This window comes from Sceloporus undulatus, chromosome 2, assembly GCF_019175285.1.
Source record: "Sceloporus undulatus isolate JIND9_A2432 ecotype Alabama chromosome 2, SceUnd_v1.1, whole genome shotgun sequence".
NCBI lineage: Eukaryota > Metazoa > Chordata > Lepidosauria > Squamata > Phrynosomatidae > Sceloporus > Sceloporus undulatus.
Window position 1 is genome coordinate 29,703,357 of NC_056523.1, and position 27,595 is coordinate 29,730,951.

General features: G+C 39.0%; 1 protein-coding gene across 2 annotated transcripts in view; it reads left to right on the plus strand.

Moving 5' to 3' along the window:
- SYNPR (synaptoporin) overlaps positions 1-27,595 on the plus strand; it is an 88,642-nt gene that overhangs the window by 36,139 nt on the left and 24,908 nt on the right. For both annotated transcript variants that reach the window (XM_042454296.1, XM_042454295.1), the window contains one exon: positions 8,608-8,732. In XM_042454296.1, the coding sequence (XP_042310230.1) occupies positions 8,608-8,732 (125 nt within the window). The remainder of the gene's footprint in view (positions 1-8,607; positions 8,733-27,595) is intronic.

Consider the following 27,595-nt stretch of genomic DNA (forward strand, 5'->3'; position numbering starts at 1 on the left):
GGTGTAAATGCTAGCAACAGTTGCCTATAGGAATTGCCACTTTGACAATGGAATCTGTCTTCTCTAATCTAATTGGTCCTTGAGCAGAGACAGGCAGAAAGTCCTGTGAGTTTTACCCTTCAGTGAAGCCAAGAGACTTTCTGCTGGTTCCCTTAAAACATTGTAGAAAGTAAAGCTCAGTGGGAAAGTACATGCTTTAGATGTAAAAGCCCTATATCCAGTCCCTGGCATCAACAATTTAAAGGCTCATGTTTGAATGCATTCAGAGTGCAAATAGACCTGATATAAGGCAGCTTCTTAAGTTCCTGTGAAAGTGGAGATCTTAATATTCATGATTGTTGCTGGAACTATAATGGCATATTAAGTCTTGGTTAGGATGCCTTTGGATGCATGTGGTGACTTCCTATTTGCTCTTTTTTTTCCTTTTTCTTTTTGCCATGCCCAGTCTCTTCCAGCAGCAGTTTTTTCTCTCCTCTTATTTTCTTTCACTATACCATATGTTTGGTTATAAACTAGTATTGTAAGTAAAGGTACTTTTATATGTTTTATAAAGAAGACTAAGGGGTTTGACAGACTGCCCCAAAGGGGCGGCGGGACACTGCCCCTTTCCTAGCTGGATTGGGGCCGGGGCAACCTCACGCCACAGCTCTAATCCCGCCTATCAAGGGCATGAAAAGGAGCTGCAAAAAGTGGTTCTTTTTTGCACCCTCAAAAGGATGCCATAGCCATGGCATTGTGGCTATATGGTGCTCCTTTGGTGCTGCATCGTATGGACACAGTGCTGGAGGAGCACTGCGTAGAGTGGCGCGTGGTGTCATGGCACCCTGGGGCAGAGTCAGGGCATGCGTCATCTGGACATGACGCCATGACTCCACCCTCAGGCTGGCCTTTCAGACCAGTCTGTACAGGGCCTATGCTTACTATTTTCTCTACTGTTGTCTCTGTTATCAGCCTTATCGTATGTAAAATAAAAGCCAAAGACTGTTTCTCTCCTTGCCTCTCTTCATGCCAGTAAAGCACTCCTATTCTCTTCTTGAGGAAGATGGTTATAAAAACGTGTCTTTTGTCATGCTGGAAAGGTTCATGTGGCAAAGGGCACACTTCTACAACCATCTCCCTCTGGAATGAAAATGGAAGTACTGTACTTATGACAGCATGAGGAGAGGCAGGAAAAAGCTGCTTCTCTCTCACTGCCTTTCGACTTTCTTTTGTCATGCAATAAGGCTGAAAGAGAGGGGTGGCAGGAAGTCTAGGAGGGAGGGGACTGGTTTTTGCCCACTTGCTGCTTTGTCACTTTGACCATTCTGCCAGTGCTATCTTTCACATTTCCCCACAAGTCTGACTTAGTTTAAAGGTTTCATCCTATTTTCCTTCTGTTGTGCAAATGCAACTTCCATTTTTTTTCCATTTCAAATCACCTCATCTTTGTATTTCTGTCTATAAACCCTCAACTACAGCTTGAGTTTGCAGCACATCCTAAAATACAATTCTAAATGGTCTTATGATAGTTACTGCAAGCCTGCTAAGAGCAGCACAAGGACAACAGGGGAGAGAATGGAACATGAAGGACTGCAACAGAGGGAACATTATAGATTTATAGGATTTTAAAGACAGGCTACAGCTCCAACAAGCTTTATCCTGCTAGGTTTGCTTTGTGTTCATAGAAGTAGCTAATATTTATATAAACTTAAATTCTGTCCTTGATCTCATTGCAACAAAAGTAACATACCATCATAAATCTGCCAGGTTTTCAAAGAGGGGTAAATTCTTTACTGTTTTGAAGTATATTGATTTTTCTTTCTTCCAATAGTGCCTATATAACTGAGTTAACAATGCTTATTTTTGTATTCTCATGCTGGCTAATACTTGACCTTACCTTTTAGCTGTAGTTCATTTTTAAACAATACTCTTGGTCTCCTGGGAAACATCCTTCACAATTTGTTACCTGTGATACATTTTTAACATTTTAAATAACTTTTTTCTTCCTTTATGAGAATGGCCAGAAGAGTCAGTCTGCTGAAGTGTTGGTGCTCCCTAACCCCTATATCACACACTGTTTGGGTCCTTATATGAGCAATGAAGGCCGTTATTGTGGTTTTTAACCACTATCAAGTGATTCTCAACTTATTGTGGCCTGATAGATTTCCTATCTTCAACAGCCCTACTTTGGTCTTGCAGATTCACAGCTATTGATTCCTTGATTCGGTCTATCCATCTGCAGTGCAGTATTCCTCTTGTCCTACATCTTCTACCTTACCAAGCATTATTGTCTTTTTAATGAATAATATCTTCTCTGATATATCCAGAGTACAACAAACTCAGTTGTGTAATTATGGCTTCTGGGGAGAGTTCAGTCTTGATTCGCTCTAGGACCCTTTTAGTTGTCTTTTTAGCAGTCCAAGGTATCCAGAGAACTCTTCTCCAACACCGTATCTAGAATGAGTTGATTCTCTTCCTATCCACTTTCTTCACTGCCCAGCTTTCACAGCTTTGGGAACTGCCTATATACGAGTGGCCTATGGTGGCAGTGGGTACACTGGGTGGTCCAGCAGGATGCCCATGCAGATAACTGCTGTGGCATGGAAATGGAAGGCTCTGGATCTTCTCAGAAGATCAAGAGCAACCAGTAATTTTTTAAAGTTTGTGCAAACCTTGTTATGCCCTGTTTCTGGTGCAGGATGTACCTGACACCATCCAGCCTGCCCATGCCAGAACCAGAGTTTGGGCTGTGCATTGCCCAAGTAGCATGATGCCAGAACATGGGGGAAATGGGCCTTTTGGCCCATGTAGACAAGGCCTATGTTTGTGAAGTGTAGTCCCACAAACAGGATGGATTTCCTGCTAGGATTGTACCTTAAACTTTAGGGAGTGAGATGTTTATCAATAAGTAAACCAGCATCTGAAAATGTGATTTTGGTATTGTAGTGTAGTCTTGACCATGGTCAAGAAATCAGAAGACTAGGATTTGGAAGGCCAGCTAGGAAGGAACTAGGCAAGATCCTCAAGTGTAAAGCTGTATGATTAAGTGCCAGAGTTAGAATCAGCCATGCCATGTATTTCCGATCTCTATGTGCAATTGTAAAAGCTGGACAGTGAAGAAAACTGACAAGAAGAAAACCATCTCATGTGAAATGTGATGCTGTAGGAGGCGGGTTCTGCTATCATGGACAAATAAATGGGTCTGAGAGCAAATCAAGACTGAACTTTCCTAGAAGCCAAAATTACCAAAATTAATGTATTGTACTTAGCATATCATGAGACGAATGACTCATTACAAAGGACAACAATGCTTAGTGATGTTGGAAGCAGTAGGGAAAGAGAAACGCCACATTACAGATGGATTGATTCAATCAAAGAATTATTATTATTTTATTATTATCATCATCATCATCATTTTATATCCTGCCTTTCTCCCAATGGCTGAACTCAAGGCAGCTAACAACATCTTAAAATAATGCAGATTAAAACACTACAACAGTTAAATTAAAGTATAATATATACAATTAGACAATCATATATTAAAACAATTAAAATGTTAAAATGCTTTAAAAACAATAAAAATAAAAAACTATATACGGACCCTTAAAAAACTTTCAAACCAACACCACATAGCATTAAGAATCCAACTTCACTTGTCTGTAAAGGCCTGGCAGCACAAAAATGTTTTGACCTGTAGCCAGAAAGACAGCAAGGACAGAGTGGGTTCCAAAGTCTGGGGGCAGCCACCAAGAAGGCCTCCTCCCTTGTTCCCACCAAATACGCTTGAGAGAGTGGGTGGGACAGAGAGAAGGGCTGCTGCAGATAATCTTAAAGCCATGGCCTAGAGTTTGCAAGACTTGAGCAGGGCTGTTGATGACCTGGCCTCTAGAAGGGCTGTCATTCATAGAGTCACCTTGAGTCAAAGCTGATTTGAAGGCAATTAACAACAAACAGTTATTTACAGTGTTTAAATAAAAATATTAAATATCTTCATCTTGACATAGTGTAACTGTTGGATTGCTCATTTTCAGTGATCTATTTACAAAGAAACTGCAAAGCTTTCTGCTCACATAACGTAAAGACTATAAATTCAGCTTTCCTATGACAAATACTAGAAAATACTGTACACGAGAAACAGCCTCCTTGGTGGCTGCTCCCTCCCTTCCACAAGAGGCTAGGCTGACCCTCTCCCTGCTCTCCTCTCTCCGGCAGCCAAAAACTTTTCACTTCAAGCAGACTTTTAATATTTAATTACTCTCAGGAATTTTGGTGCGTGTTGTATTTATTTATATTTTTAACATTTGTATTTTGAATGTAATTTTATAATGTTTAAATGAAATTAATTTTAATTGTCAGATAAATTTGATTTTAATTGTTTTTAAAATTGTTTTTGGTATGTTTTTAACCAGTTTTATTTGTGAGCTACCTTAGTTCCCACTCTGGGAGAAAGGCAGCATATAAATAACATAAATAAAATAAATATTCTTCCATACAAGTCTAACCAGGCTGTGAGGCCTTTGAGCGGGGGGAGGGAGAGGTTGCTGAGAAGGGGACCATGTGCTATATTTTAAATTGCATTGGAATTGCTTTTAAAAAATCAATAGCCACTTCAAAACCCTAAAACAACCAGATCCCATCTGATCTTGGAAGCTTAGAGGGCCAGCCCTGGTTAGTTCTTGAATGGGTGACCACAAACTAATACCAGGTGCTTTAGGCTATATTTCAGAGGAAACTGGCAAAGTTCAGAGGAACTGGCAAAACCACCTCTGTGTCTTCCCTGCCTATGAAAACCCTGTCAGATTAATGGGGTCACCATAGATTGACAAGCAACTTGGAGGCACACACACACAGAGTGCTTTAGTACCATAATTTACATAATTTTTTTAGCACCTTAATGTTCTCCCTGATCTTATCTGCAGCTACTTTATCTTTTTATATCTTTTACTATTGTTGCGTGTGTGGCTATTAGTCTTAGTTCTGGGAGAAAAGTGAGGCATAAATCAAATAAATGAGAATAAAATAAAGTAAAAATATTATTGTGGTCTAGACGGATAAAGCCTTTGACTCAGGTGGTTCATGAGCTCCCATGACTGAAGCAGGGGTATTTTAAATCCATCACAAAAATTGTGTCCTTTTCTAATTTTACCTCAGAGCAATTTCAAGTGAAGAATGGAACTCTGCTGCTTCCTTTGCTTGATTTCTTTTAAAATCCTCCATGCCCCCAGGCTGGTTTGGACATTGGAAGAAGTACAAGTAAGGGACTTGCATTTCCTCTTTTAAGATTTCAGGGACAATATGCCAAATAAGGATTTATGCATTTCCCCTGCACTGAGGTGGATAAGTTCTACATTATGCATTTCGCACGGTGCAGGAAATACCTGAGTTCCTGTTCGGTCTATTATAAGAGATGTACACATGCACATGCAAAGTACAAGACACTCAGACAGAAAAGATTCTTCCCCGTGCTTCTTTGAATGACCTCACCTTGCCCACAGAACAGGGGAAGCAATGAGCAGCAATGAGTCCCATTTCTAAATGGAAAGGACTAATCTCTGATGTTGCTTCCTACACCACAGCAAAAGTCATGCAGGACTAGTAGGCCTGAGGAAGGTGTCTATATCTGTCTGCTAGCAAATGCAGGGAAAAGCATACCACTTGAATGTGAATGAGGCAAGACTTGGCATATATCCCCAGAGTGGTACCCTTTTGCTGTGTTGGACTACAACTCCCATCATTCCAAGTCAGGCGCAGTTGGAGTCATGGGAGTTGGTGGAGGGCACCAGGTTGGTGGTGGCTGTATTGTCATTTTTGTTGCAATTATAGTAGTCTTGTATTAGTGTAATTATTGCACCTAGAAGTTCGGGTATATAAAATGGAAAAACTTAAGCACCTTTTTTTTTTACTTTTAGTTTGTTTTGCATTCTATAATAATAATAATAATAATAATAATAATAATAATAAATTTATTTATATACCGCCCTTCTATAGAATCAGGGCGGTGCACAACATATCACATAATATAATACATACATAAAAGATATACATACAAGTTAAAATCCAATAAACACAATAATAAAAACTCACAGCCAGCTTGCCACTGCTGACGTAGGGAAGAGGGAGAGGTTAATCGGGGCTCATATCAGGGAATGCCTGTTTAAATAAAAAGGTCTTCAGCCCCTTTTTAAACTCTTAAATCTTGTGAGAAATTTGTTTTCATAAGATTTTGCCTAACCATGCACATTTCTATATTTTTATCAGTGACTTAGATTAATGGTTCCCAACCTTTGGTCATACTTTTTTTTGGACCTCCAATCCCAGAAGCCACAGCCAACTCAGCCAACAGTCTGGAATAATAGGAGCTGAAGTCCAAGACATCTGAAAGACCAAACACTGGGAACCACTGGCATATAATGGGTTAGAGAGAATCCTTATCAGGCTTGTGGATGATAGAAAACTGGGAGAAATAGCTAACACACTGGAAGATTGGAACAGAATTCAAAGGAATCTTGGGATCATTGTTGACCATAAGTCGAACTGGTAGTGGGATGCTGCAGCAAAACCGCGAAATAATATTTTAGCCTGCATTAACGGAATTGTAGTTTCCAATAAAAAGAAAGCAATAGTCTCACTATATTCTGCACTGATCGTGCCTCATCTGCAGTACTGTGTTCAGTACAGGCTAATCCAGTAGGCCTGTAGTAAAATAAGGGCAGATGGATTAGCATTGCTGTACTGGTCTCCCCTCGCTACTGCAGTATATTGCACTAGATTTTTAATAAAAGTTGTGGCTTGTTTTATTCCATTATGGGTTTCTGGTTATTGCTCTCCATGAAGACTCTTGTTTCACAGATGAAAAACTGAGATTTAGGAGTTTATCAGATGAATTTTAAAACTGGATCAAGCCTCCCGGGCTGAAGCTGGGACGCTGGATGGAGGCGGGGATTACTGCATACTAAATCATCTCCTAATCACTGCCCGCCATCAGCCTGGGTCCAAGTTGGGTCTCAGCCATGCTCCACCACACTATTTTGAAGTGGGAAGCTTTCCAGTTTCTAAAAAGTGCTGGCGGAGTGTGGCTGGGACCCGAGCTGATGGTGGGTGGTGATTAGGTGGCAGTTTAGCATGTGATCATCCCTGCTTCCATCCCTCATACCGGCTGCAGCCCAGGAAGCTTGATCCAGTTTTAAAGTTTATCTGATAAGCTCCTAAGTCTCAGTTGTTCATCTGTGAAACAAGAGTCTTCATGGAGAGTAATAACATTTTTTCATTATTTGATGAATTAATTTCATAACATTTCAATTTGCTGGTTTGGTTTAATTTCTTTGGAGGTCTTTAAACAGAGGCTGGGTGGCCATCTGTCGGGAGTACTTTAACTGCGCCTTCCTATATGGCAGAAGGTTGGACTGGAGAGCCCTTGAGGTCTCTTCCAACCCTATGATTCTGATTTCCAGAGGTTTGCCTTTGTCTCCTTCTCAAACTGAGGGAGTGTGACTTGCCCAAGGTCATCCAATGGGTTTCCTTGGATGTACAGGGATTCAAATCCTGGTCTCCAGAGTCATTGTCAAATGTTTAAAGCACTACACCATGCTGGCTCTCAGGCTCCTGATTACAAACATAGAAATCAATGGTGTCTGATGTATTTGTGAGAGGATCTCCTAAATATGGCTCATGTTTCTAAAAATAAAAATCCATGCAAAATGGTGTCGGGCGTCAGTAAGTCCTGAGAGGGGAATATTGGTGAGACTTCGTCTGTCTAGGTCTAAGCATGAAGCAATGTGTACTGGTGTAGCTTGAAAATGACAAAGAATTTCAGTAATTTTTCAACTGAAGTGTCTTGTCTTGTCTTGTTTTGGGGGAGGGTTGCTGCTTTTGTTTTTCATTTTATCAGCTACCACAAATTTTTAGGTCAGGATATACTTCTAAAATTTCAGTTCTAAATGAAAAAGAAATAGAATTCCTTCTTTTCTCCCCCTCACCCCTGAAAATAAATCTGCTTCAACTGCTGTCTGTTTCTCTGTGACACTGAAGGTCTCTGCTCCTATTCAAAATTATTATTAGCATGGAAGGAAAAGTCACGAACTTTCCATTTAAGAGCAATGGCAATTATATTAAGACTACATTATAGTGAGACCTTTTGGCATCTGCCTATCTTTCCATTCTTTCATAGGGCAGGAGTAACTGCAACCCCATCCTAACTGCTACTCTATAAATATGTACACATGCCAAACAATACGCTCCAACTGTCCCAATTTGGCAGGAACAATCCCAGTTAATCCCCTGTCATCCCACTGTTTCAGATGCTTTTAAAATGTCCCAGGTTCATTCTGCTTCTCCCACTTTCTCCATTTGTCTTGGGCTTACTTCACTTGCTTCAAAGAGTTCAATGCAAATAACTTTTGCACTCCATTAACTCAGGAGAGGGGGAGAGGAAATGATAGAGTAGAACCTTGATCTTCCCAGTGGGGTCTGACATAAGCAAACAGCTGCAGATTCTCCTGGTTTCTGTATTCTTCCTCAATAACTTTTGCCATCTTGATCACATTCTGATGTTGTTTGGCCACATGTTTCCTGGTTTTCATCTATTCAGTGTTGGAGGGTATGATAAAAGGATTCATTTTCTTTTCACAGCTTTTTGCAATCTTTGCATTTGCAACATGTGGTGGCTATTCTGGCGGACTGCGGCTCAGCGTGGACTGTGCAAACAAGACACAGAGCGACCTCAGCATTGATATAGCCTTTGCTTATCCATTCAGGTAATACATTGTCATTCTTTGCTCTTTCCACAGAAAGCTGTAATGCATAATGTGTCACCAGCAGACTGCTTCTGTCTGTCTCATAATAGCGGAATGTTTGACATTTTCTCTTATTCCTTTGTGGGACATCCAGGATACAGTTTATATTGGATAACTAATTACTTACTCATACTGGATGTGTCCACACAAATTGATATACCTCCTAATCTGTTACAACAGCCAATCTTGACCACTGAAGAAGACTTTTGTTGAAACACAACTGATTTTATTTCTATTAATTTTATATCTGTAATGGGCTCGCATTGTTATCCTTCCCACATGTTTTTTTGGAGGTGTTGAAAATCTTCCTGTATTTCTACTTTGAATGTCTGACATCTCCATATACTTTGCTCATTGGTTGCGATATATAGTTTCTTAACCTTGTACATACTGGCTATACTAGCATTTTTATAAGATATTTTATATTTTTATTTGATTCTATCTTCAGGCAAAGCACACAGATCTTATGCGACTTATGTCTGTAAGACTGTAAGACTGATAATATTTTTAACTCACTTCTTTTATTTTGCTCTTAATAAACTGAGCCATTTCTTGTAGTATCGCTTTTTCCCCTAGACTTTTTTGTTCCGCAACATTCCTTTTAGGTTTAGGGCCACACTTTTGTGTCTTCATTGTCCTCTTTTTACCTTACAAGAACATCTTGAATAATTATTTTTGTTTCTACCACAAGCTCATATTGCACTAGCCCTGTTGCACTTTTCTTAATTTAGATACCAAATATTCCTATAGTATTATCCAGCAAGATCTTTCCCTGTGACCAAGGCCATTTATTGGGCCATTTTATTTTTATTTTTTAAAAATGTAAGTTTAGCTCATTTTGCAATAAAATCCTGATGAACAGAGATGGCAGGTTAATGAAGACTATGCTACTTGCCCCCATTTTAAACAATTAATTTGTTTTGTGGTTTTTTTTTTAATTTTTATAATAAATTTCATATTGCTATGGAAAAACTTTGAAAAGAGAAGAATTCAGAAATGTAAATGGTACAGTTATGAAAAGCATGAATAGTAATTTTTTGTCCATACACTATATGGACAAAAATGTTACAACTGAATGCATAAGAAAATAATCACAAAAACAATCAGCTCCAGAAGAAAAAGGGGGTAAAAACACAGGGGAAAAGAAAGAAACATGTGGACAAACAATAAAAAGTGAGTGAATTAAAAAAAAAAAAAAGCCCGACAGTTTCAGAGAGAAAAGCTGGCATGGAAGCAACTTTTTTTCTTTCCATGGAGAAAGAACTTTGTCTGCTAAGAGGGCCAACTGTTATTTCATAGTGTGGTTGCTTTTTCATACAAAATTACACAAAGTCTGTCTTAAGCACAGAGGATAAGTTAAATAGCACAGCTGAATCAATATTTTGAAGTTTAGAAGCAACTTGCAGCGAAGTGGAAATATGTATTTGGGGCAGAGAAATCTCCCCATGATGATCTCTCCCATGTATTCTCCTGTCATTCACGCAGTAACATTGTTTCAGTATTACTCTTAATTTGAGAAGTTGAAGACTTTACTGCTGTGTGGCAATGCTAATACCCAGGGCAGAGAAATCACTGACTTCTAACTTAACAGTGATGTAAGCAATTAAACCCCCATGCACAAACAGGCACAACGTCTTGTGAAATTTTAAAAAAGAGATCTGGATAGTCAAGGAGGAAGCTGGAGGAGGATTAGTACTTTCTGCTCCATGAAAAAACAATTCAACCACTTCTGCTGAACTTTAGAATGCCTTTCTGACTTCACTCATGGGTTGCAAGTATCTCAAACACCATAGAGAGCATTTACTCACATATGTTTCAGCAAATTATGCAATCTACCGGTGATGTCAGAGAGACATTCTGAAAGTTTAGTGGAAGTGGCTGAGATTTTTCATTTCATGACAGAAAATATTGAAATTGCTGCCATCACTTGGGAGGGTTTGCACATAACACTAAGCCACAGTTTAGCAGCCAGAAAAAAACAAGCAACGGCTTACAATCTGCTCCCAATCCTCTCTCCAGGAGGAGAAAAAAACAGAATACAATTTCACCTTTGCCTGCTCCCTGGATATTTGCAAAGTGAAAACTAATAATAATGGTTTCAAAGACACCAGTTTATTGCTGTACAAGACAGTTTCAAATTTGGGCTTGATCAACTGGCCTGTTTAGCAAACTAAAGTTTATTTACACCACAATTCTTATTTTGTACAAATGAAGAAGTCAGGAAATGGCAGAAGCAAAATGGGATCCTGCTTTATTGCTCTTTCTGGCCAAATGGAAAGTGTTGAGGTGACTACAAAATGACTGGGAATTTATTAAAATGATACTCCCCCATTCTGTCAAAGTAGTTAAGAACAGTACAGATTTAACAATATATCTAATTAACAATTTGTAAGCCACTCAGATAGCCTTTGGCTGAAGAGAGGGGTATAAATTATTATTATTATTATTATTATTATTATACAGAAGAAATTAAATTATGGCTTAACTGTGGCTTTAGTTTCACATATAAGGGCAGCCTATGTCTGTCTTCATTCCCACATTATCTTTTAAAATAAGAGATTCCACAGATTCAGAAGATTCAGTTTCACAATGTCTAAGATAAAATGTCCCATAAAAAATTTTTAGGTAACTTAATAATGCTTCTTGTGCATTTGTTATTAAGGCATAAAGCCCTCACAAGTAAATGCAATACAAAATGGGAAGGAGAGGAAGTCTTGGTGTTCTGTCCTCCTCCTGACTTCTAAATTGTTATGTGATATGTCATGCTATAGAAAGTCCAAAATAAACTATCAATAAACTGTCAAGCTATAAAAAGTCCAAAATCTAAAAGTGAGATCCAAAAATGTGTACTTCTTCTCATACAAATTCTGCCCAAAGAAGGAACCACCATCTGTCAGCAAAATGCCTCTTTCCATCAAACATCATTTGCTGTTTTGCTTGAGAATTCTTTTATTGATAGTAATGGGATTCACTAAATGGATCTGAGCAGCTGGCAAGCTTGTGAATTGTCAATTTCTGCAATATTTATGGCAAAATTGTAGTTCAAGACTTCTATTAGCTTTCATTACAAGTGTTAGCTTTTTTTTATGTTAACATTGCTGTTCTATGTGCCCTTTCGTCTCTTGCCTTTTTTTAGTATTCATGGAGGAGGCTCAGAAAATTGAGAAATGCAAAGTTATAATTTGATTCCTTTCCAAGCAGGCCATTTTCATGAGTATTATTTACAGAATAAATATGTAAGGGTGAGGGGAAGCTCTTTAATGGGAATTATTATTTAAAATATTAGTTTATATACTGTATTAGTTTACCAAAAATATATATTTCAGAGTTGGTTAAAGAATGCTTGAAAACTAGTAGTATAGCACATGTTTCAAATGCACACATCTCCATATATTAATCAAAAAAATTTGGATTAATTATCCAGTCAGAGGTCACTTGGATTAATTAACCATAATTTCATGTTATTTCTGACGCAGAAGACTATCATAACTAGTTTCAAAACAAGCCAAGATTTTCCTTAAAACCACCTTCAAATTGTAGTTTAAGTAGGATTCTCATTTGTTCTTGTCCTGTTAACCATACCACATAACTTGTCTGGTATAGGTGTGTCAAATTACTGGGGTTAATTGATCCAGGACATCTTAAATCACAGTGCACTGTTAAGAGAGGAAGGAAGAAGTGCCACAAAGATCTATATGTCACCAAAACCATTGATGTATGGATTACTTTTAATACTTTCTCATATTGTTGCAATACAGCAAGATATTACCTTGTCATAAATTGCATCCATATGAAACAACTTGTAGCAAATATCTTATTGCAAATTGTAGCTGTATCTTTGGTTCTGAGAACAGAAGCAAAGTGATCACATCTCAGGGGGGGATCCATTTTCTAGGAAATATTCAGGCATCTCAGTATTTTCATTCCCTCAAGTATTTTCCCTTCACAGGCTCTCTTCTCACAACCAATATTTCATCTCACAACTGATTAAATATTCTCTTCACAATACAGATACAGAAGTGGTGGCTATTATTAAATGCCATCAAGTTGACTTCAACTTATGTTGATCCTATGAATGAGAGACCTCCAAAACAACCTATCATCAATAGACCTTCTCAGATCCTGCAGACTCAGGTCCATGACTGTCTTCATTGAATCTACCCAGCTGTAATGTCATCTTCTGCATTTCCTCCTGTCTCCTGCCTTAGCAAGCCTTAGGGACTTTTCTAATGAGTCCTATCATCTTATGATATGGCTGAAGTACAATAACCTCAGTTTGACTTTTAAAGAGAGTTCAGGCTCGATTTGCACTAGGGCCCATTTTATGGTCATTTTGGCATTCCATGGTATCCACAGAATTGTCTTCCAGCACCACATTTCAAATAAGTTAATTTTCTTCCTGTCAGCTTTCTTCGCTGTCCAACTTTCACAGCCTAAATAGATACTGAATATATTCTGGCAGTATTCAGAGGTACCCTTCCAATAAGTGAAAGCCACTTTCATTCATGAAAGGGCTGTTGCCAGCTTAGCAGATGTGTTTTCCATGACAGACTTCACTCCAGTTCCAGGAAATGTCTTCAGTTTTCTTTAAATTTATGTATAAAACTTTAGAGAACCACTTTCACAATTTCTTCATGCCTCCCTAGAGTTTAGATGATACTGCTTGTATTTTCTTTTTTCACCATATTTTTCATATGGTACTGGAACTCTCATTTTGTTGTAATATTGCACACTGAGATGTTTTGCTTTAGCTCTTATACGAGAATTCACAGGAAACACACTAAGGAGATTATCACACAAGATTTTTAAATCAGAATTAAAGTTGGATAATGTCTTTGGCCATATTTATCACATGATGTTGTGTTTTTCTCATTGTTGCTTTGCATTTCAGATTCACCTGAGGTCAAAACAGGAAAGCAGTGATATTGGGGAAAGGTGCACTCTACCAAGTGTAAATGCCTTTTTCCCCTGTAAATCACTCCCAATATCAATGCTTTCCCATTATGGTCTCAGGCGTGATAGTCCCTTCTGTTGCAGTTATTATATGAAGATGGACACATGATTTCCATGAGCATGGTTCTCTGCCCCTCCTCCTCATTATTCCCAAGCAGGCTGTTTTCCTTTCCTTTTCTATTTTTGTTTTCCTAATTTTTATTACATCACATTGCCATAATTGCTCACTTGTGTTATTTGTTTGCACTTGTTGCATTGTTGTAAGCCGCCCTGATCTTTTTGGAAGGGCGGGATATAAATAAAGATTTTATTATTTATTATTATTATTAAAATAAAAGTAATAAAACTGAAAGGTATGCAGAGTAGGGCATAGAGCAGGAAGGTGAGCAGGAAGAAGAGAACATGTGGGACCATAAATCACCAAAGCAGCACCTTTGTACTATTACAGAGAAGTGTAGTAATGAATGCCTCCAAACCAGTATGATTCCACTACCTTACACAAACATAATTGCAGTGAGACAGAGGGCTGGTTTGACAAAGCTTTAATATAGTTTCACCTTCCATTTAGAGTTCTTTGGATCCAAGCCATTCTTGCTGTTGTTTTTACAAATACATGCTAACTGTGTAAGGCATTAATAATAATATACTTGCTCCCAGAAAGTAGTTGGAAAACTTATGGTTTGGAGTATACATTCCAGGATTCTGCAGACCATATTGCCAATGCCTTACTAGCTACAGAGATTCTGGGAGTTGTAGTCCAACAAAAGTATCCCACCTCCACCCAGCTGTAGCTCTCAAGTCCCTCTTCCTTGGATTGGCCAAGGTGGGAAACAGAATACTGGACTAGGTTAGCCTTTGATCTGAACCTGCACAGCTCATCCATTTTTATGTACACTATTAAATGCTGTTACATACTAATACCAAAATGTATTGAATCCTCTTAGTGACTCATATGTGGAGATACTAACTGCCATTGATTCTTTATATAGAATAAATTCCTGATATCCCCTTAGCGTTTGGTGTTCCTATCATGCTACAATGGATACTGAGTACTGACATGCCCACAACAACTCAACAAGTTCTATCCATCATTACAATAAACTATAGAAAGAAGGCACTGAGTATGTATGATATAAATCCATTCATGCCCAACAACCTTTATCCTAAAGTGTAGTTTTGGTGTCAAAACTCCCTTGTAGCAGCAGAGCCGAAGTCACAACTTGTTTTCAGGCAATATGCAAACCAGTGCCTCACAAATCAACAAGGCTGATTTTCTAACCTGATTCACATATCTTTTTAAAGTACTCATGGCAAACACTCAGAATATTGATTTCAACCTTGGCTTTTTAAAAATACACATCTCAGTAGGTGCTTCTGTATATGACTATATATTGAGATATAACTCCTGGCAAAGTACATTTCAGTTTACATCTTTATCACTTGTTTCCAAGATTGTACAAGACAGCTCCTTTCTAGACCAATGGTTTCTTGTTTATATTCAGGCAAGGGCTAGCCATTCATTTATGTTATGCTTCAAAGTTGCAGTTTATTTATTTATAACATATTCTCAGTTGCTCATCCCTTGCCACATTTTTCACACCAAAGTAGGCACACTTCTTTTGGATGAAGTTTGAAAGAAATTTCTGATGCAAAAACACAACTCCTTCTACAACTGAGTCACATTGGTAGATCCAGATATTTAAATTTTAGTTCCCCCTTATTTCCATGTCTTCAGCAGAGCCACTGACAGTCATGACAGCTACATGCACACTACTCACTCTGCTGCATCTTTTGTTTCAGGTTCGCCCCCTCACCCTTTCCCATTGTCAACCAGTAATCATAAATCTGAGGCAAACTAGTGAAGACATGCTGTTTGGGAACCAGATTTATTCACTCCCAGGTGCACTCAGGAGAACGTGTGTACCTCTTCCATACATGAAGAAACTCATCTGTCAGGTTTTTTTTAAAAAAAAAAAAAAGTTTGACATGACTAAAATTCCTAGAGTTAGAGATAGGAAGATTTATTTTGGCTCTGCAGTGCATCCATTGGTGGTCAAGATGCTGCTGACAAAGGATTTGAATCTATGTATCTATTGGTATCCAGTGTCATGTAGTGGTCTGAGCATTAGACTCTGGAGACCAGGGGTTTGAATCCCAGCTCACTGGGTGACCTTGGGCAAGTCACACATTCTCAGCCTCAGAGGATGGTAATGGCAAACTTGCCAAAAACATCCTGTTGCCATAAGCCAGAAATGACTTGAAGTCACACAACAATAACAGCAACAACATCTAATGGCAAAGCCAAACTCAATTTTCTATAATGTCTTAGTAGAACTGTAGAGGAACTTGGGAGACAGCAAATTAGGATACAAAACTGAAGAAAAATAGGGATTCCTCCACCTCAAATCCAGTAAACTTTAATTTACCCATTTTGAATCTGAGAGAAACATAGGGTGCAGTCTGTGGAATTTCTATAGTTATTGATTGTATTATATTGAGATTTTACTAGCCACTAGTTCATTGCTGAGATGTTATTAAAGGTTTACTAACATTCTAACTTTTCAGTAGTAAAATGAAAGAAAGGAAAACAGATCATGTAGTGGGGAGGCAGGGATGGGAAGGAGTATGGAATACTATTTAAGTACCAAATGTGCTAGCAATTTTTTGTGTGTGTTTAAAAGGGATGTTTATTTATTGTTAATTGTCTTCAAGTCTGCCCTGACACACCGTGACCCTGAGGATGAGAGATTGCCAAGACTCTCTGTCTTCCACTGTGCTGCTTAGGTCCTGAAAATTCTAGCCTTGACCTCCCTAATAGAGTCTATCCATCTAGCATGTGGTCTTCCTCTCTTTCTGCTTCCCTCGATCTTTTCTACCATTCTTGTCTTTTGTAATGTGTCATGCCTTCTCATGATGTGGCCAAATTATGACAGCTTCAGTTTGATCATCTCGGCTTCCAGGGAGATTTTAGAGTTGATGTGTTCATGGATCCATTTGGTTTTGGACATCTATGGTATCTTCAGTACTTTTCTCCAGCACCACATCGCAAATGAATTGATGTTCTTCTTATCCATTTAGTTTTCCTGTTCTTTTATTATACTCTTGCGATCTATTATATCATTTCCCCCATAATCACAGGTTAGTATTCCAGATCTTATTCATATATTCCTCTAATGGACCCCATTCCCTTTCTTTGTTTTTTCCAGATTTGTTGTGTAATAGTGCCATTAGCTTGTCCATTTCTCTTAATTCCCAAGTTTTCTGCAACCAATCATCTATATTGGGTATATTTTCCATTTTCCAGTTCTTAACTATTTATAGCCTGGCTGCTGTTACAAAGTATAGGACTATTCTCCAATATTTCTTCTCTATCTCAATTCCCCCCCAAAAAGCCATCGTATTCCTATAATGGGGTTTTCTTAGCAAGTTTCTTCAGAGGAGACTTGCCATTGCTCTCCTATGAGCCTGAGGCTTACCCAAAGTCACCCAATGGATGTTTATGCTCAAGAGGGGAATTGAAACCTGATCTTCAGAGTCATAGTTCAACACACAGCAGGTTTATAATTAATACAGTGGCTGTTATTGCTGAGCCAGCATGGTGATGGATTGAACATTGGACTATGATTCTGGAGACCAGGTTTGATTCCCTGCTTGGCCATGGAAACCCACTGGGTGACCTTTAGTGAGCCATACACTCTCAGCCACAAAAAAAACCTGTGATAGATTTGCCTTAGGATTGCCATAAGTCAGAAATGATTTGAAGGCACACAAGAACATTAAAAAAAAACTTTACGTGTCAAGAATTTTACACTCTCATTGTCCCAGGGGGAGAATCCTTTAAGCTTATACACAACAACCAAGAGTTCCACAAATTAGGCAAGGGTCTTCTTTAACTTTGGTAATAGGAAGCAAGAGAGAAGAGGTGATTTGCTTTCCATCAAAATCTTCCAGAGAACTAATTCATGTCTATTACTATTCTCCGACCCACAGCAGTCTGTTTGTCTGAGAGAGCATCTATTGGTAGACTGGAATGGAAATTCTCTTTCATCACCCACTCATACCTTCTCATATGGTCCTAAATTTGGTCTGCAAAGCTTTGTCTAGCCAGTGCCCTGCAAACTTGTGCTCAATAATGCATCAGTACAGTGGAAGATCTGAAGCTTTGCAGACTAATTATAAAAACTGTCCTACCAGGATGACCAGCAAGGAATAGGTCAATGCTTTTATGATTATCTTCCACAGTTGAGTGTCACATCATGGTCCCGGCAGTGCCATTTTCTATATAATCTGAGGGATTTTATGAGTGGATTTGCTAAAACAGGCTTGTTTTGTTTTGTTTTGTTTTGTTTTTCTTCATAAGTTACTTGAGCTTGGCTAGGGAATAAAACATGCAAAGAAATTAAAGTTATGCCCTGGTGTGTAAAACTTGGAAGAAGTATCCTTCAGGGTGCAGAAACCGTCTCCTGTGACATTTTCAGTAACTCAGTTCCCCTTTCATATTTAATGAATATGACTTAATACTAATAGAAAACAAGCCCAAGACTGCAGAAACTTGTTGGAAAGGGAAAAATGCAGGTGTTTGTTGATGGCATCCTCATTTAACACCTCTTCCTATAATTAGGAGATTGTTAGGTTCTTTCTCCCAACTTGGCAGCCATAATTATGAGTTGCAAAGCTGAAACAAAAAACTGAAATTCTGGACCATGCCAACAGCTATCAGGTCAGAATGCACAGGAAAACCATTGAATCCCACAAACACCAGGACAACTTCAATAAGAAAGAAGCAACCCTTAAAGTTAGCAAAGTTTGGCTACCAGTCCTGAAAAACACTAAAATCAAGACCAGCAAAATGCAAATGAAAAAAATCATCCAGGGTCCGAGGTTTTCCCAGCAGACAATGATCACTAGTTAAACAGATACTAATCCTCTTTGCACATCCTCCTACCCTGAGGCCTTGCCATTCAACAACAGAACAATACACAGATTAACATGAAAATTATTCCTCCCTATCCAGGGTCACACAGTATATATATACCCAACTCTCTTCCATGCCAGCATTCTCTGAAGATGGCAGCCACAAATGCTGGTGAAACGTCAGGAATAAACTCTTCTAGAATGTGGCCACACAGCCCGAAAAACCTACAAAAAGCAATGGATGCCAGCCATGAAAGTATTTGAAGTCTTCGACTTCACACTGAAGCAAACAAACAAAAAAATTGCTCTTTATTCTGATGTACCACTTTAACTGCCATGGCTCCATCCCCTGGAATCTGAGGATTAGTCATTTGGTGAGGTGCTTTGAATTTTCTGTGCTGTACACAAATCAGGGTCAGTAGACCCAGCCTTTCTAGTAGAGGTCTGATGCTACAATGAATTACAAATTCCAGGATTCTATAGGATGGAGCCATGGGAATTAAAGCAGTGTCAAACTGTATTAATTCTGTACTGCAGATGCAGCATAAGTATCTCGCCAACCTGCAACCCCCAGGATTCCCAGGATAGGAGGGAGCCATATCAGTGGTATCAAGCTGCAAAAACTATGTAGCATAGATCCACTCAGACTGTGCCCATGTGTTGTCTGAACGTTGAGATGCATTATTTGTTTTTATGTCAGAGCTCAACTTACCATTAAACACAATAAGACTTCATTTGGATTAAAGGTGATGAAGGTAGTGGGTCTAATGTCAGTGGGGTAGTGAATTTGCTCTGGGTTTTTTTGCACCTGCTTCCCAAATTCCTGTACATATTGAAGATAGGGTTCAGCACCTTGGATAACTCTTAACACATGGACTGAAATCCAGAGCAGATTCACTAACTCACTGACATCTGAGCCATCAAGGAATTGTGTGTGTTTGTGTGCCTTCAAGTCTCCTGTTGACATATGGTGGCACCATTCATTTCACAGGGTTTTCTTAGGCAATGAATACTCAGAGATGGTTTTGCCACTTCCTTTCTCTGAAATATAGCCTATGGCACCATTCAACAGCCAGCATAGCATAGTAGTTAGAGTGTTAGGCTAGGACTCTGGAGACCAGAGTTCAAATTTCAGCTCAACTATGAAACCCGCTGGGTGACCTTGGGCAACTCACACTCTCTCAGCCTTGGAGGATGGCAATGGCAAACTCCCTCTGAAGAAACTTGCAAAGTAAACCCCATGAAAGGTTTGCCTTAGGGTTACCATAAGTGGGAAACGATTTGAAGGCACACAACAAACAACACCTGATTTTAATTGATGGTCTCTCATTGAGGTACCAACTGGGGCTAACCCTGCTTGGCATGCAATATCAGATGTAATCTGGTGCCTTTGGGATATTTAGGCCCTAAAAAAGTCAAAACAGTCACAGATAAAAATACTATGTCACTAAAACATGCAACTATCAGTTGAATTAAAACCAATTTAAAAGCATACCCATTAAAAAGCAATAAATACAGACAACACAGCCCCTTATTTCCACATGAGCAGTTAGTTCTGGCTGCCAGTTTGTTTCTGAGCACAATTCAAAGTGCTGGTGATGACCTATAATGCCTTGTATGGCTCAGGCCGGCCATTTGGCAGACCTTATGTCCCTATATGAGCCAGCCTGGGCTCTGAGACCTGCAGGGAAGGCTCTTATCTCCATCCCACCACCATCACAAACAGACCTTTTCAGTGGCTGCCCCTACACTTTTGAACTCCTGCCCAGGGAGATCAGAATGGCCTCTTCCTTAATGGCCTTCTGCCGACCGGTGAGGACCTTCCCCTTCAGACAGGATTTCAAAACATAAAGCTTTAAAAGAGTGGCCTGGGGTGCTATATTTTTTTAATGTATTGTAAACATTTTTATCTTTTTAAAAGTTATTATTATTATTATTATTATTATTATTATTAAACTTTATTTCTAAAGCGCTGTAATTATATCTAATTTGTTTTAATTATGGTAGAAATTGAATTCTATTTTAAAGTACTATTTTTGTATGTTTTAATTGTACTGTTTTTTAATGTTGTAAGCCACCCTGCATCCCAATCTATAAATATAATAATAATAATAATAATAATAATAATAATAATAATAATAATAATAATTCCCAAAGGCCTGTTAAATCCAGCAAACAAACAAAACTCCTTTGGTTGTCAACAGAATGCCACCTAGAACTAACATATAGCATAAATCTTGATCCAGTTCCAGGAAGTACTCAACTTTGGTAAGTTTGGGAAGAGGAGATAAAAGGATTAGCCCTCATATAAACTAAGACAACTCATGTAACTCCTGCATTCTGATTATTATGTGAAAGCTGGGTTCTTCCAGGTAGTTCTCTTAAACATATCATGAAGTCTTCCATGTCACATTCTCTGACTCATGCCACATTCTCAGCCTAGAAAGATCCAACTTATTTCAGAAATAAAGGTTCAGATTCCATCCATGATTAATTCAATCATGGCATAAGGGGTCAGCCTTTCAGAATACTGGCTCTGGTTGGACTACCTAAAATATATTTTTCTATTGTTTGAAAGGCTTTCTTTTAGTTCTGTGTTCAGCATGGTGATGGATAGAGTATGTAAATGTAAATATTCAATCGACATTTTTGACTGATGATTATTTCCATCTGAAAAAAAATGACAGAAAGTCTCAGGTAGGAGGGAATGAGGTTTATGTGTTACAGCTTTTCAAAGACATCTGCAAAAAATTGTTTCCCATTAATGGATTATACTGGAACTTATCAATTATCCACGTTCCATTTCCTCATATTCCCCGAGCTACATGTAATAGTTTCCATTCCTTTTTTTTTAAATGAATCTCAAATACTTTTGTTGTTTGAGAATATTGTGGATCGAAACTCATAAATTTAGCTTGTGGATAGCTAAAGTGTTAGAACGTAAGGGGTTGTTAAGAATGTAGAGCTAACAAAGAGGCATTCACGTTCCAACTGTATGCTTAGGACAATTGCGCTATATTTTGGCACTAGTATCCCCAGCTGGGACCTAAATATCCTAAAGGTACCAGATCCCATTTGATCTTGGAAGCTAAGCAGGGTCAACTCTGGTTACTACTTGGATTGGAGACTGCCAATGAATACCAGGTGCTGTAGGTTATATTTCAGATGAAGGAACTGGCAAAAACACCTCTGAATCTTCCTTGCCCAAGCAACTCCAATGAAATACATGGTGTCTCCATAGGTCCACAGGAAACTTGAAGGCATATACACAGCACCCTTCCACACCCAGTTGGGGCTGATGCAGGAACTAATTCTCTTAAAGATTTTTCTCATTCTGTTCCCTTATTCCTCTTACTGTCTTAATCCATAGACAGATTAAAGTCTCTTCTATTCAGATGCCATTCATTGCCTTGGGCCCTTTCACACTATGCAGTTAGCGGGTCCTTCATATTGTTGGTGGCCTTGGCTCCAGGGACACTCACAGATGCTTTAAAAAGTGGACAATTGCACCTCATATTGTTCAGTGATGGCAACATGAACACACATGCTTCAGTACTGACCCAAACCTGTAAAGTATAGCAATTTCTTGTATACTTCTCAGAACTGAGGCAAGGGTATTTAATGGAGAGATGCAGCAGGATATAGAAGGAATAACGTGCAAAAATTCTGAAGTGCTAGATTGCAAGGGTTATATCACTTCACATATTTTGGAAGAGGATTACTTTGTGGGATTTTTAAAATAAATTTTATGCTACAAGTTCAAAGCTGGGACACCAAGCTCAGTTTAAATCTTTCTCACTGATTTGATAGGTTATAAGTGTGGATTTTTGTTCTGTGTTTTTGCTTGTAAGTGCTTTTGTTCTATTTTATAAGAGAAACCATTCAAAAATGACATTCATGAACACAGTCATATTTGCGGTCTGAAGTGGGACAGCTTCTATTGCGGGATTTTGAAGGACACCCAAGTTTTTGTCTGCTTGGACATCCTTATTTTGTATGACAATAATGATATATCAAAGATATCAAAATTTCCCTTCCATCATGGCCATAGTAGGGAAGGAGATATTTACTACTGAGTTTGGGATAACCTAATTGTATATAGCCCTGGTGTAACTGCAGTCTGTGATGAAGCCTGATGCTGTAAAATAATGTTTGTCTAACTCACCTCAACCAAGCCATAATTATGAGACAATACTTGTCTTTGGTATCTGCTGTGGTTTGGGTCCAGGACCTGCTGTGGATACCAAACTCCATGGATGCTCAAGTCCCATTGTATACAATAACATAGTAAAATGGTGTCCCTTTTATAAAATGGCAAAATCAAAGTTTGCTTTTTGGATTTTTTTTTATTTTTTTTTTATTTTTTGGGGCGTGGGAGATATTTTCAAGCCATGCAGTCTGTGGTGAAGTCTGTGGATGCAGAATCCATTGGTATGGAGGGCTGACTGTACTGCAGAGCCAGTATTTGCCTAGATAAAATAAAGTCCATGTTTACCTACTGTTTGTTTACTGCTGAGAATTATCATTTCTATTCCAGGCATTATTTTTTCTCTCTCTTTCCCTCCCTCCCTCCCCACGAGTGCACATATAGTTTATAACAGCACTGATTCAGTCCACACACACATACACACTTCATCTATTGTATTTGATCAAAGGCATCTGATAAAAAAAATATATACAAATATATACATAGAAAGAAAAACTCAGATTAACCCATTCCTTATACAGTCTATAGCAATAGTTTTCAGAGAAAGAGCACAAAGACTTTTAGCAGCCTTACCCTTAACCCATCTAATCATAAGTTGTCCTCCCAGGAGCACTTACCATCTCTCCTCCCATAATGAATGTAGGCCAAATCATTCCTAATATGTTAAAGATGAACTAACAGCATATCTTTGCCTATACTGAACTGCAACCTTGAGAAATGCATTCAGTCTCATCCGTGCCAATTCATGTTTGTTTTTGTAATTATCAGGTTTTTAATGTTTGAAGGCATGGATAATTTTGATGTGTTCCAGTCAGGAAGTATCTTGTTTGCAAACTGAATAGCTTGACTGTCTATTGGAGAAGCCTCCTCCACTGAACAGAATATATACTTGATTCTGCAATACACCAGGAGTGCTAGTGAGAGAGGAAGGCACTGGAAAGGATGGTTCATCATGGCTAGGAATACTGCCAAACAGCAGTCTGTCTCCTGTCTTTCTGTGTTTGGAAGTGACTCCTGTCTGGGAAAACAAGGGCAACACAAGTAAAGCTATCCTGCAAACTAAAACTACAAGGTGGTCAGTGAGTAGAGACAGGACACATCACTGATTCACAGTGCAGTCCCATGCCTATGTATTCAGTTGCAAGTCTCATTGTATAATATGAGGTATTATCTCAGATAATTAATGCGTTTAGGTTTGCAACCTAAGGCTCAAAGCCAACTTTGACACTAAAACAGACCCGGTCCTATAGAGAGGCAAAGCAATACGATTGCCTCAAGCAACAGATGCAAGAGAGCACCAGTGACAACCCGCTGACCATACTTATGAGCCTCCTGCCAATTTTCCTTTGCTGGAAGACAGAACTGTGTATACCATACCCTGCAATGAACTGCCTGATCTACCTTCCAAGGAGGTGCACAGAGGCTCCCTCCTGTCCTTTGCATCAATCAACAAAGTGTCTTTGGCCAATCTTGCTCTAAATGTACATTTCATAAATCCTTTTTAAATGTATTATTAATTAATTAATTAATTAATTAATTAATATACCTCTGTGCAGGCTCTGCCTTTGATCCAAGGTGGAACCATTACAAAGGAACAAACTAGCAGATTCAGGTGCTGCTTCTGACAGATCCAGAGCAAGTCGCAGCTCACTAGCAGCTAGATGGTCCAGTGAAATGGGTAGACTAAACAGAGGTGGGGAAGCATCATTCATTCATTCATAACTGAGATGGGCAAAGCCATTGGTGTAGAGAATGGGTGCAGTGTGCACTCTCGGAAGATTATTTATCATCATTATTATTATTGGCTGCTTTTTTCTCAAAATTGGGACACGAAGCTGCTTAGAAATTACATTGTTCCTTGTGTCTGCGCTCTTGCAAAGATCTATTTTCAGACTACCAAAATTTAACCTTACTCCCTCTATAGTTTATAGGTGGAGAACCTCAGGCCCTGGGGCCAGATTGAACTGCTCTGAGATCCAAATATGACCTTCTGTCTTTCTCGAGATGGACATACACCATCCTCATGAATGCATCATTAAATAATTTCCCCAGCTATTGTACAAGATTCCCCTCCACCATTGCCACAGAGGTTCTTGGTGCATACTCTCCAACTATCCTGATTTGGCAGGGACAATGTTGATTAATCCTCTGTCATCCCACCTTTTCAGTTGCTATTAAAATGTCCTAGTTTTCTCTCCTCCTCACACTTTTGTCCTTCATCCTCAGCTTAACTTCAGCTGCTGCAAACTTGGTTAAAAAGTGGAAAAAGTAGTTTGCACTCAGTTAACTCAGCAGGACAAGAGGAGGCAGCAGAATTTTTATCTTCCAAGGGGCTCTGGCAAAAGTAAACTGCTGCAGTTTCACCTAGCTTGTGTATGCTTCCTCATTAACAATTCTTGCCATCCTGACCACATATGTCCCAGTTTTCATCTATGAAGTGTTAGAAAGTAAGGGGGTGGGAAACATGTACTGCCAAAAATGCCTCAAGATGGGGATAAAACAAAATTGGAAGTGAATGGAAGTGCATTTCTGGTTAAAAATAATTTTTGTTTTCATATTAAACCGTATGGGAGGAATGGCTGCAGACTGAGACACTTTTTAAAATGAGCTATTTCTCCTATGGGCTTTCAGAAGAGATAGTTCACAGTAAGATAGCTGCAATGGGAAACCAAAATGAGGGCAATTCCTCCCCATGAATTTTCCTTCAGTCCCCAAATTTTTAGCATTACAGTAACTTAAAACCTCAGCTGAGCATTTAGAAATAGAGGTAACTGAAGAAAAGAAAGCAGGGAATGCATACACAGCAAATATAAGTATTCTAGGTTTGAATGGTTTCCATGGTCTCACTCTCTACAATGCTAGTAATTTGGAGACTAGGGGAACATTTCATTGGGGAGGGCAGAATTCTGATTCTTTCCCCTCTACCAATAGCTACATCTCTGGTCCATCCTCTTTTTTTATTGGAAAGGCACCCAAAATGTGATTTCGGGAGTCAGGGTGCATCAAGGGGGCTGCATGCTTGCCCAGGACTATGCTTTGAGCACCCCTGGCTTAAAGGATTTTGCTTTATTTATTGATAGCTTCAGGGTATGGTTTTCTACCCTGCCTTTCTCCACTATGAGGAAGGAGAAATGGAAGTAAGGACCGAAAACAACAAAAATACATGCCCTCCAACTGTCCTGATTTGGCAGGGACAGTACCAATTATTCCTCTGTCATCCCACTTTTTCAGCTGCTTTTAAAAGTCCCAGTTTCTCTCTTGCCTCCTCCCTCTTTCCCCATTTGCCTTCAGATTACATCATTCACTCAAAACTGAGTTCAAAGTATAAAAGTAACTTGCACAGCAGGGGAAAGAGAGGAGCAGGTGTAATCTTGCCCTTTGTCAGTAGGCTCAAGCAAAAGCAAATGGCTATAATCTCTCCCAGCCTGCATGTTCTTCCACATTAATAGCTTTTGCCATCTTGACCAGGCTGATGTTGTTTGGCCACACATGACCCCGATTTCTGTAAAATGTTGGAGGATATACGAACAAGAAATTACAGAAATAACATATACAAACTCCCCCCTCCCCCCAGACATGGGTCGAAATTTGTCCCCCTTTCTTCTTGGCTCTAATTTATAATGTAAACCTTATTGCAATGGTAAGTAGCAAGGATATGAGTGTTTCTGAGTTAATGTAGTTTATAAAGGATTGATCTAGCTCTGGTTCAAAGGGTGCTCTGTAGATAAAGAGATCCAGATCCTATTGAAGTCTTATTTAAGTCAGTCTATTTCCAGTCTCCATGGCCCATATTTATGATACATAAGAAGTAGCTACATGGCTGTTTTCTAGTTATGGTTTTCCTTCTGTGCACTAGTCCATGTTCTATTCCAAACACCCTCAGTAACCTTGGTAGCTTTAGAATCAGGCCTTTGTCTCCAGGCTTTGCAAAATTGCAAAGACAGATGCTAAAAGAGATTTCCTTTTCAATAAAAATACAATAAACCCTGATGAAGAGTATTTGCATAATTGAGACAGAAAACCTTAAAGACTAGTCAGAAAACTCTTGATTATGTTCAGAAGCATTCTTATCATTCTTAAAAGTTTGTCCTTTGGCTCACATATTTTTGTCCATATGGCTGGAGGAAGATGGACGGAAGTAAAGAGGGAGACTACTTTGTCTGTAGGACATCACAATATCATACCCATACAAATGAAAACAAGTGTTCCGGCAACCTCAGAGTGTGGTCAAGATAGCCAAAGCGATTAATGAGGGAAAACACACAATCCACAAGAGGCTCCTTTTGTCTGTTCCTGTTGAGAATGGCAAGACTCTTCCCCCTCCACTCCTTTTCTCCATGCTGAATTTAATGGATGCATCCAAGGCCCCATTCTCACTGCCGCATTTGCCCTGGGTAGATCTGGTCCGGATTCGCTAAGCCAGTACCAAATCTCCCCAGAAAGAAGTTCCTACTAATCTTTGCCCTGATCGAATGTCTCAGGTGCAATTTACCCCACTGATGTTCACATTGCCAGAAGGAGCGATTCAAAATGGAGCCTCTTTGTCAGTCAAATTCACTTCCATGACGTGTCATGTAGCCATTTGCCAAAGGCATGGGTACTTTCACCCCTCATTTTAAAAAAAAAAATGTAGCAGCAATGTTTGCATATTCTGTCAACTTGTCAAATTTAAAAACCTCCAGGTATGTGTGTGTGTGTGTGTGTGTGTGTGTGTGTGTGTGTGTGTGTGTGTGTGTTATTTGCCTTCGGG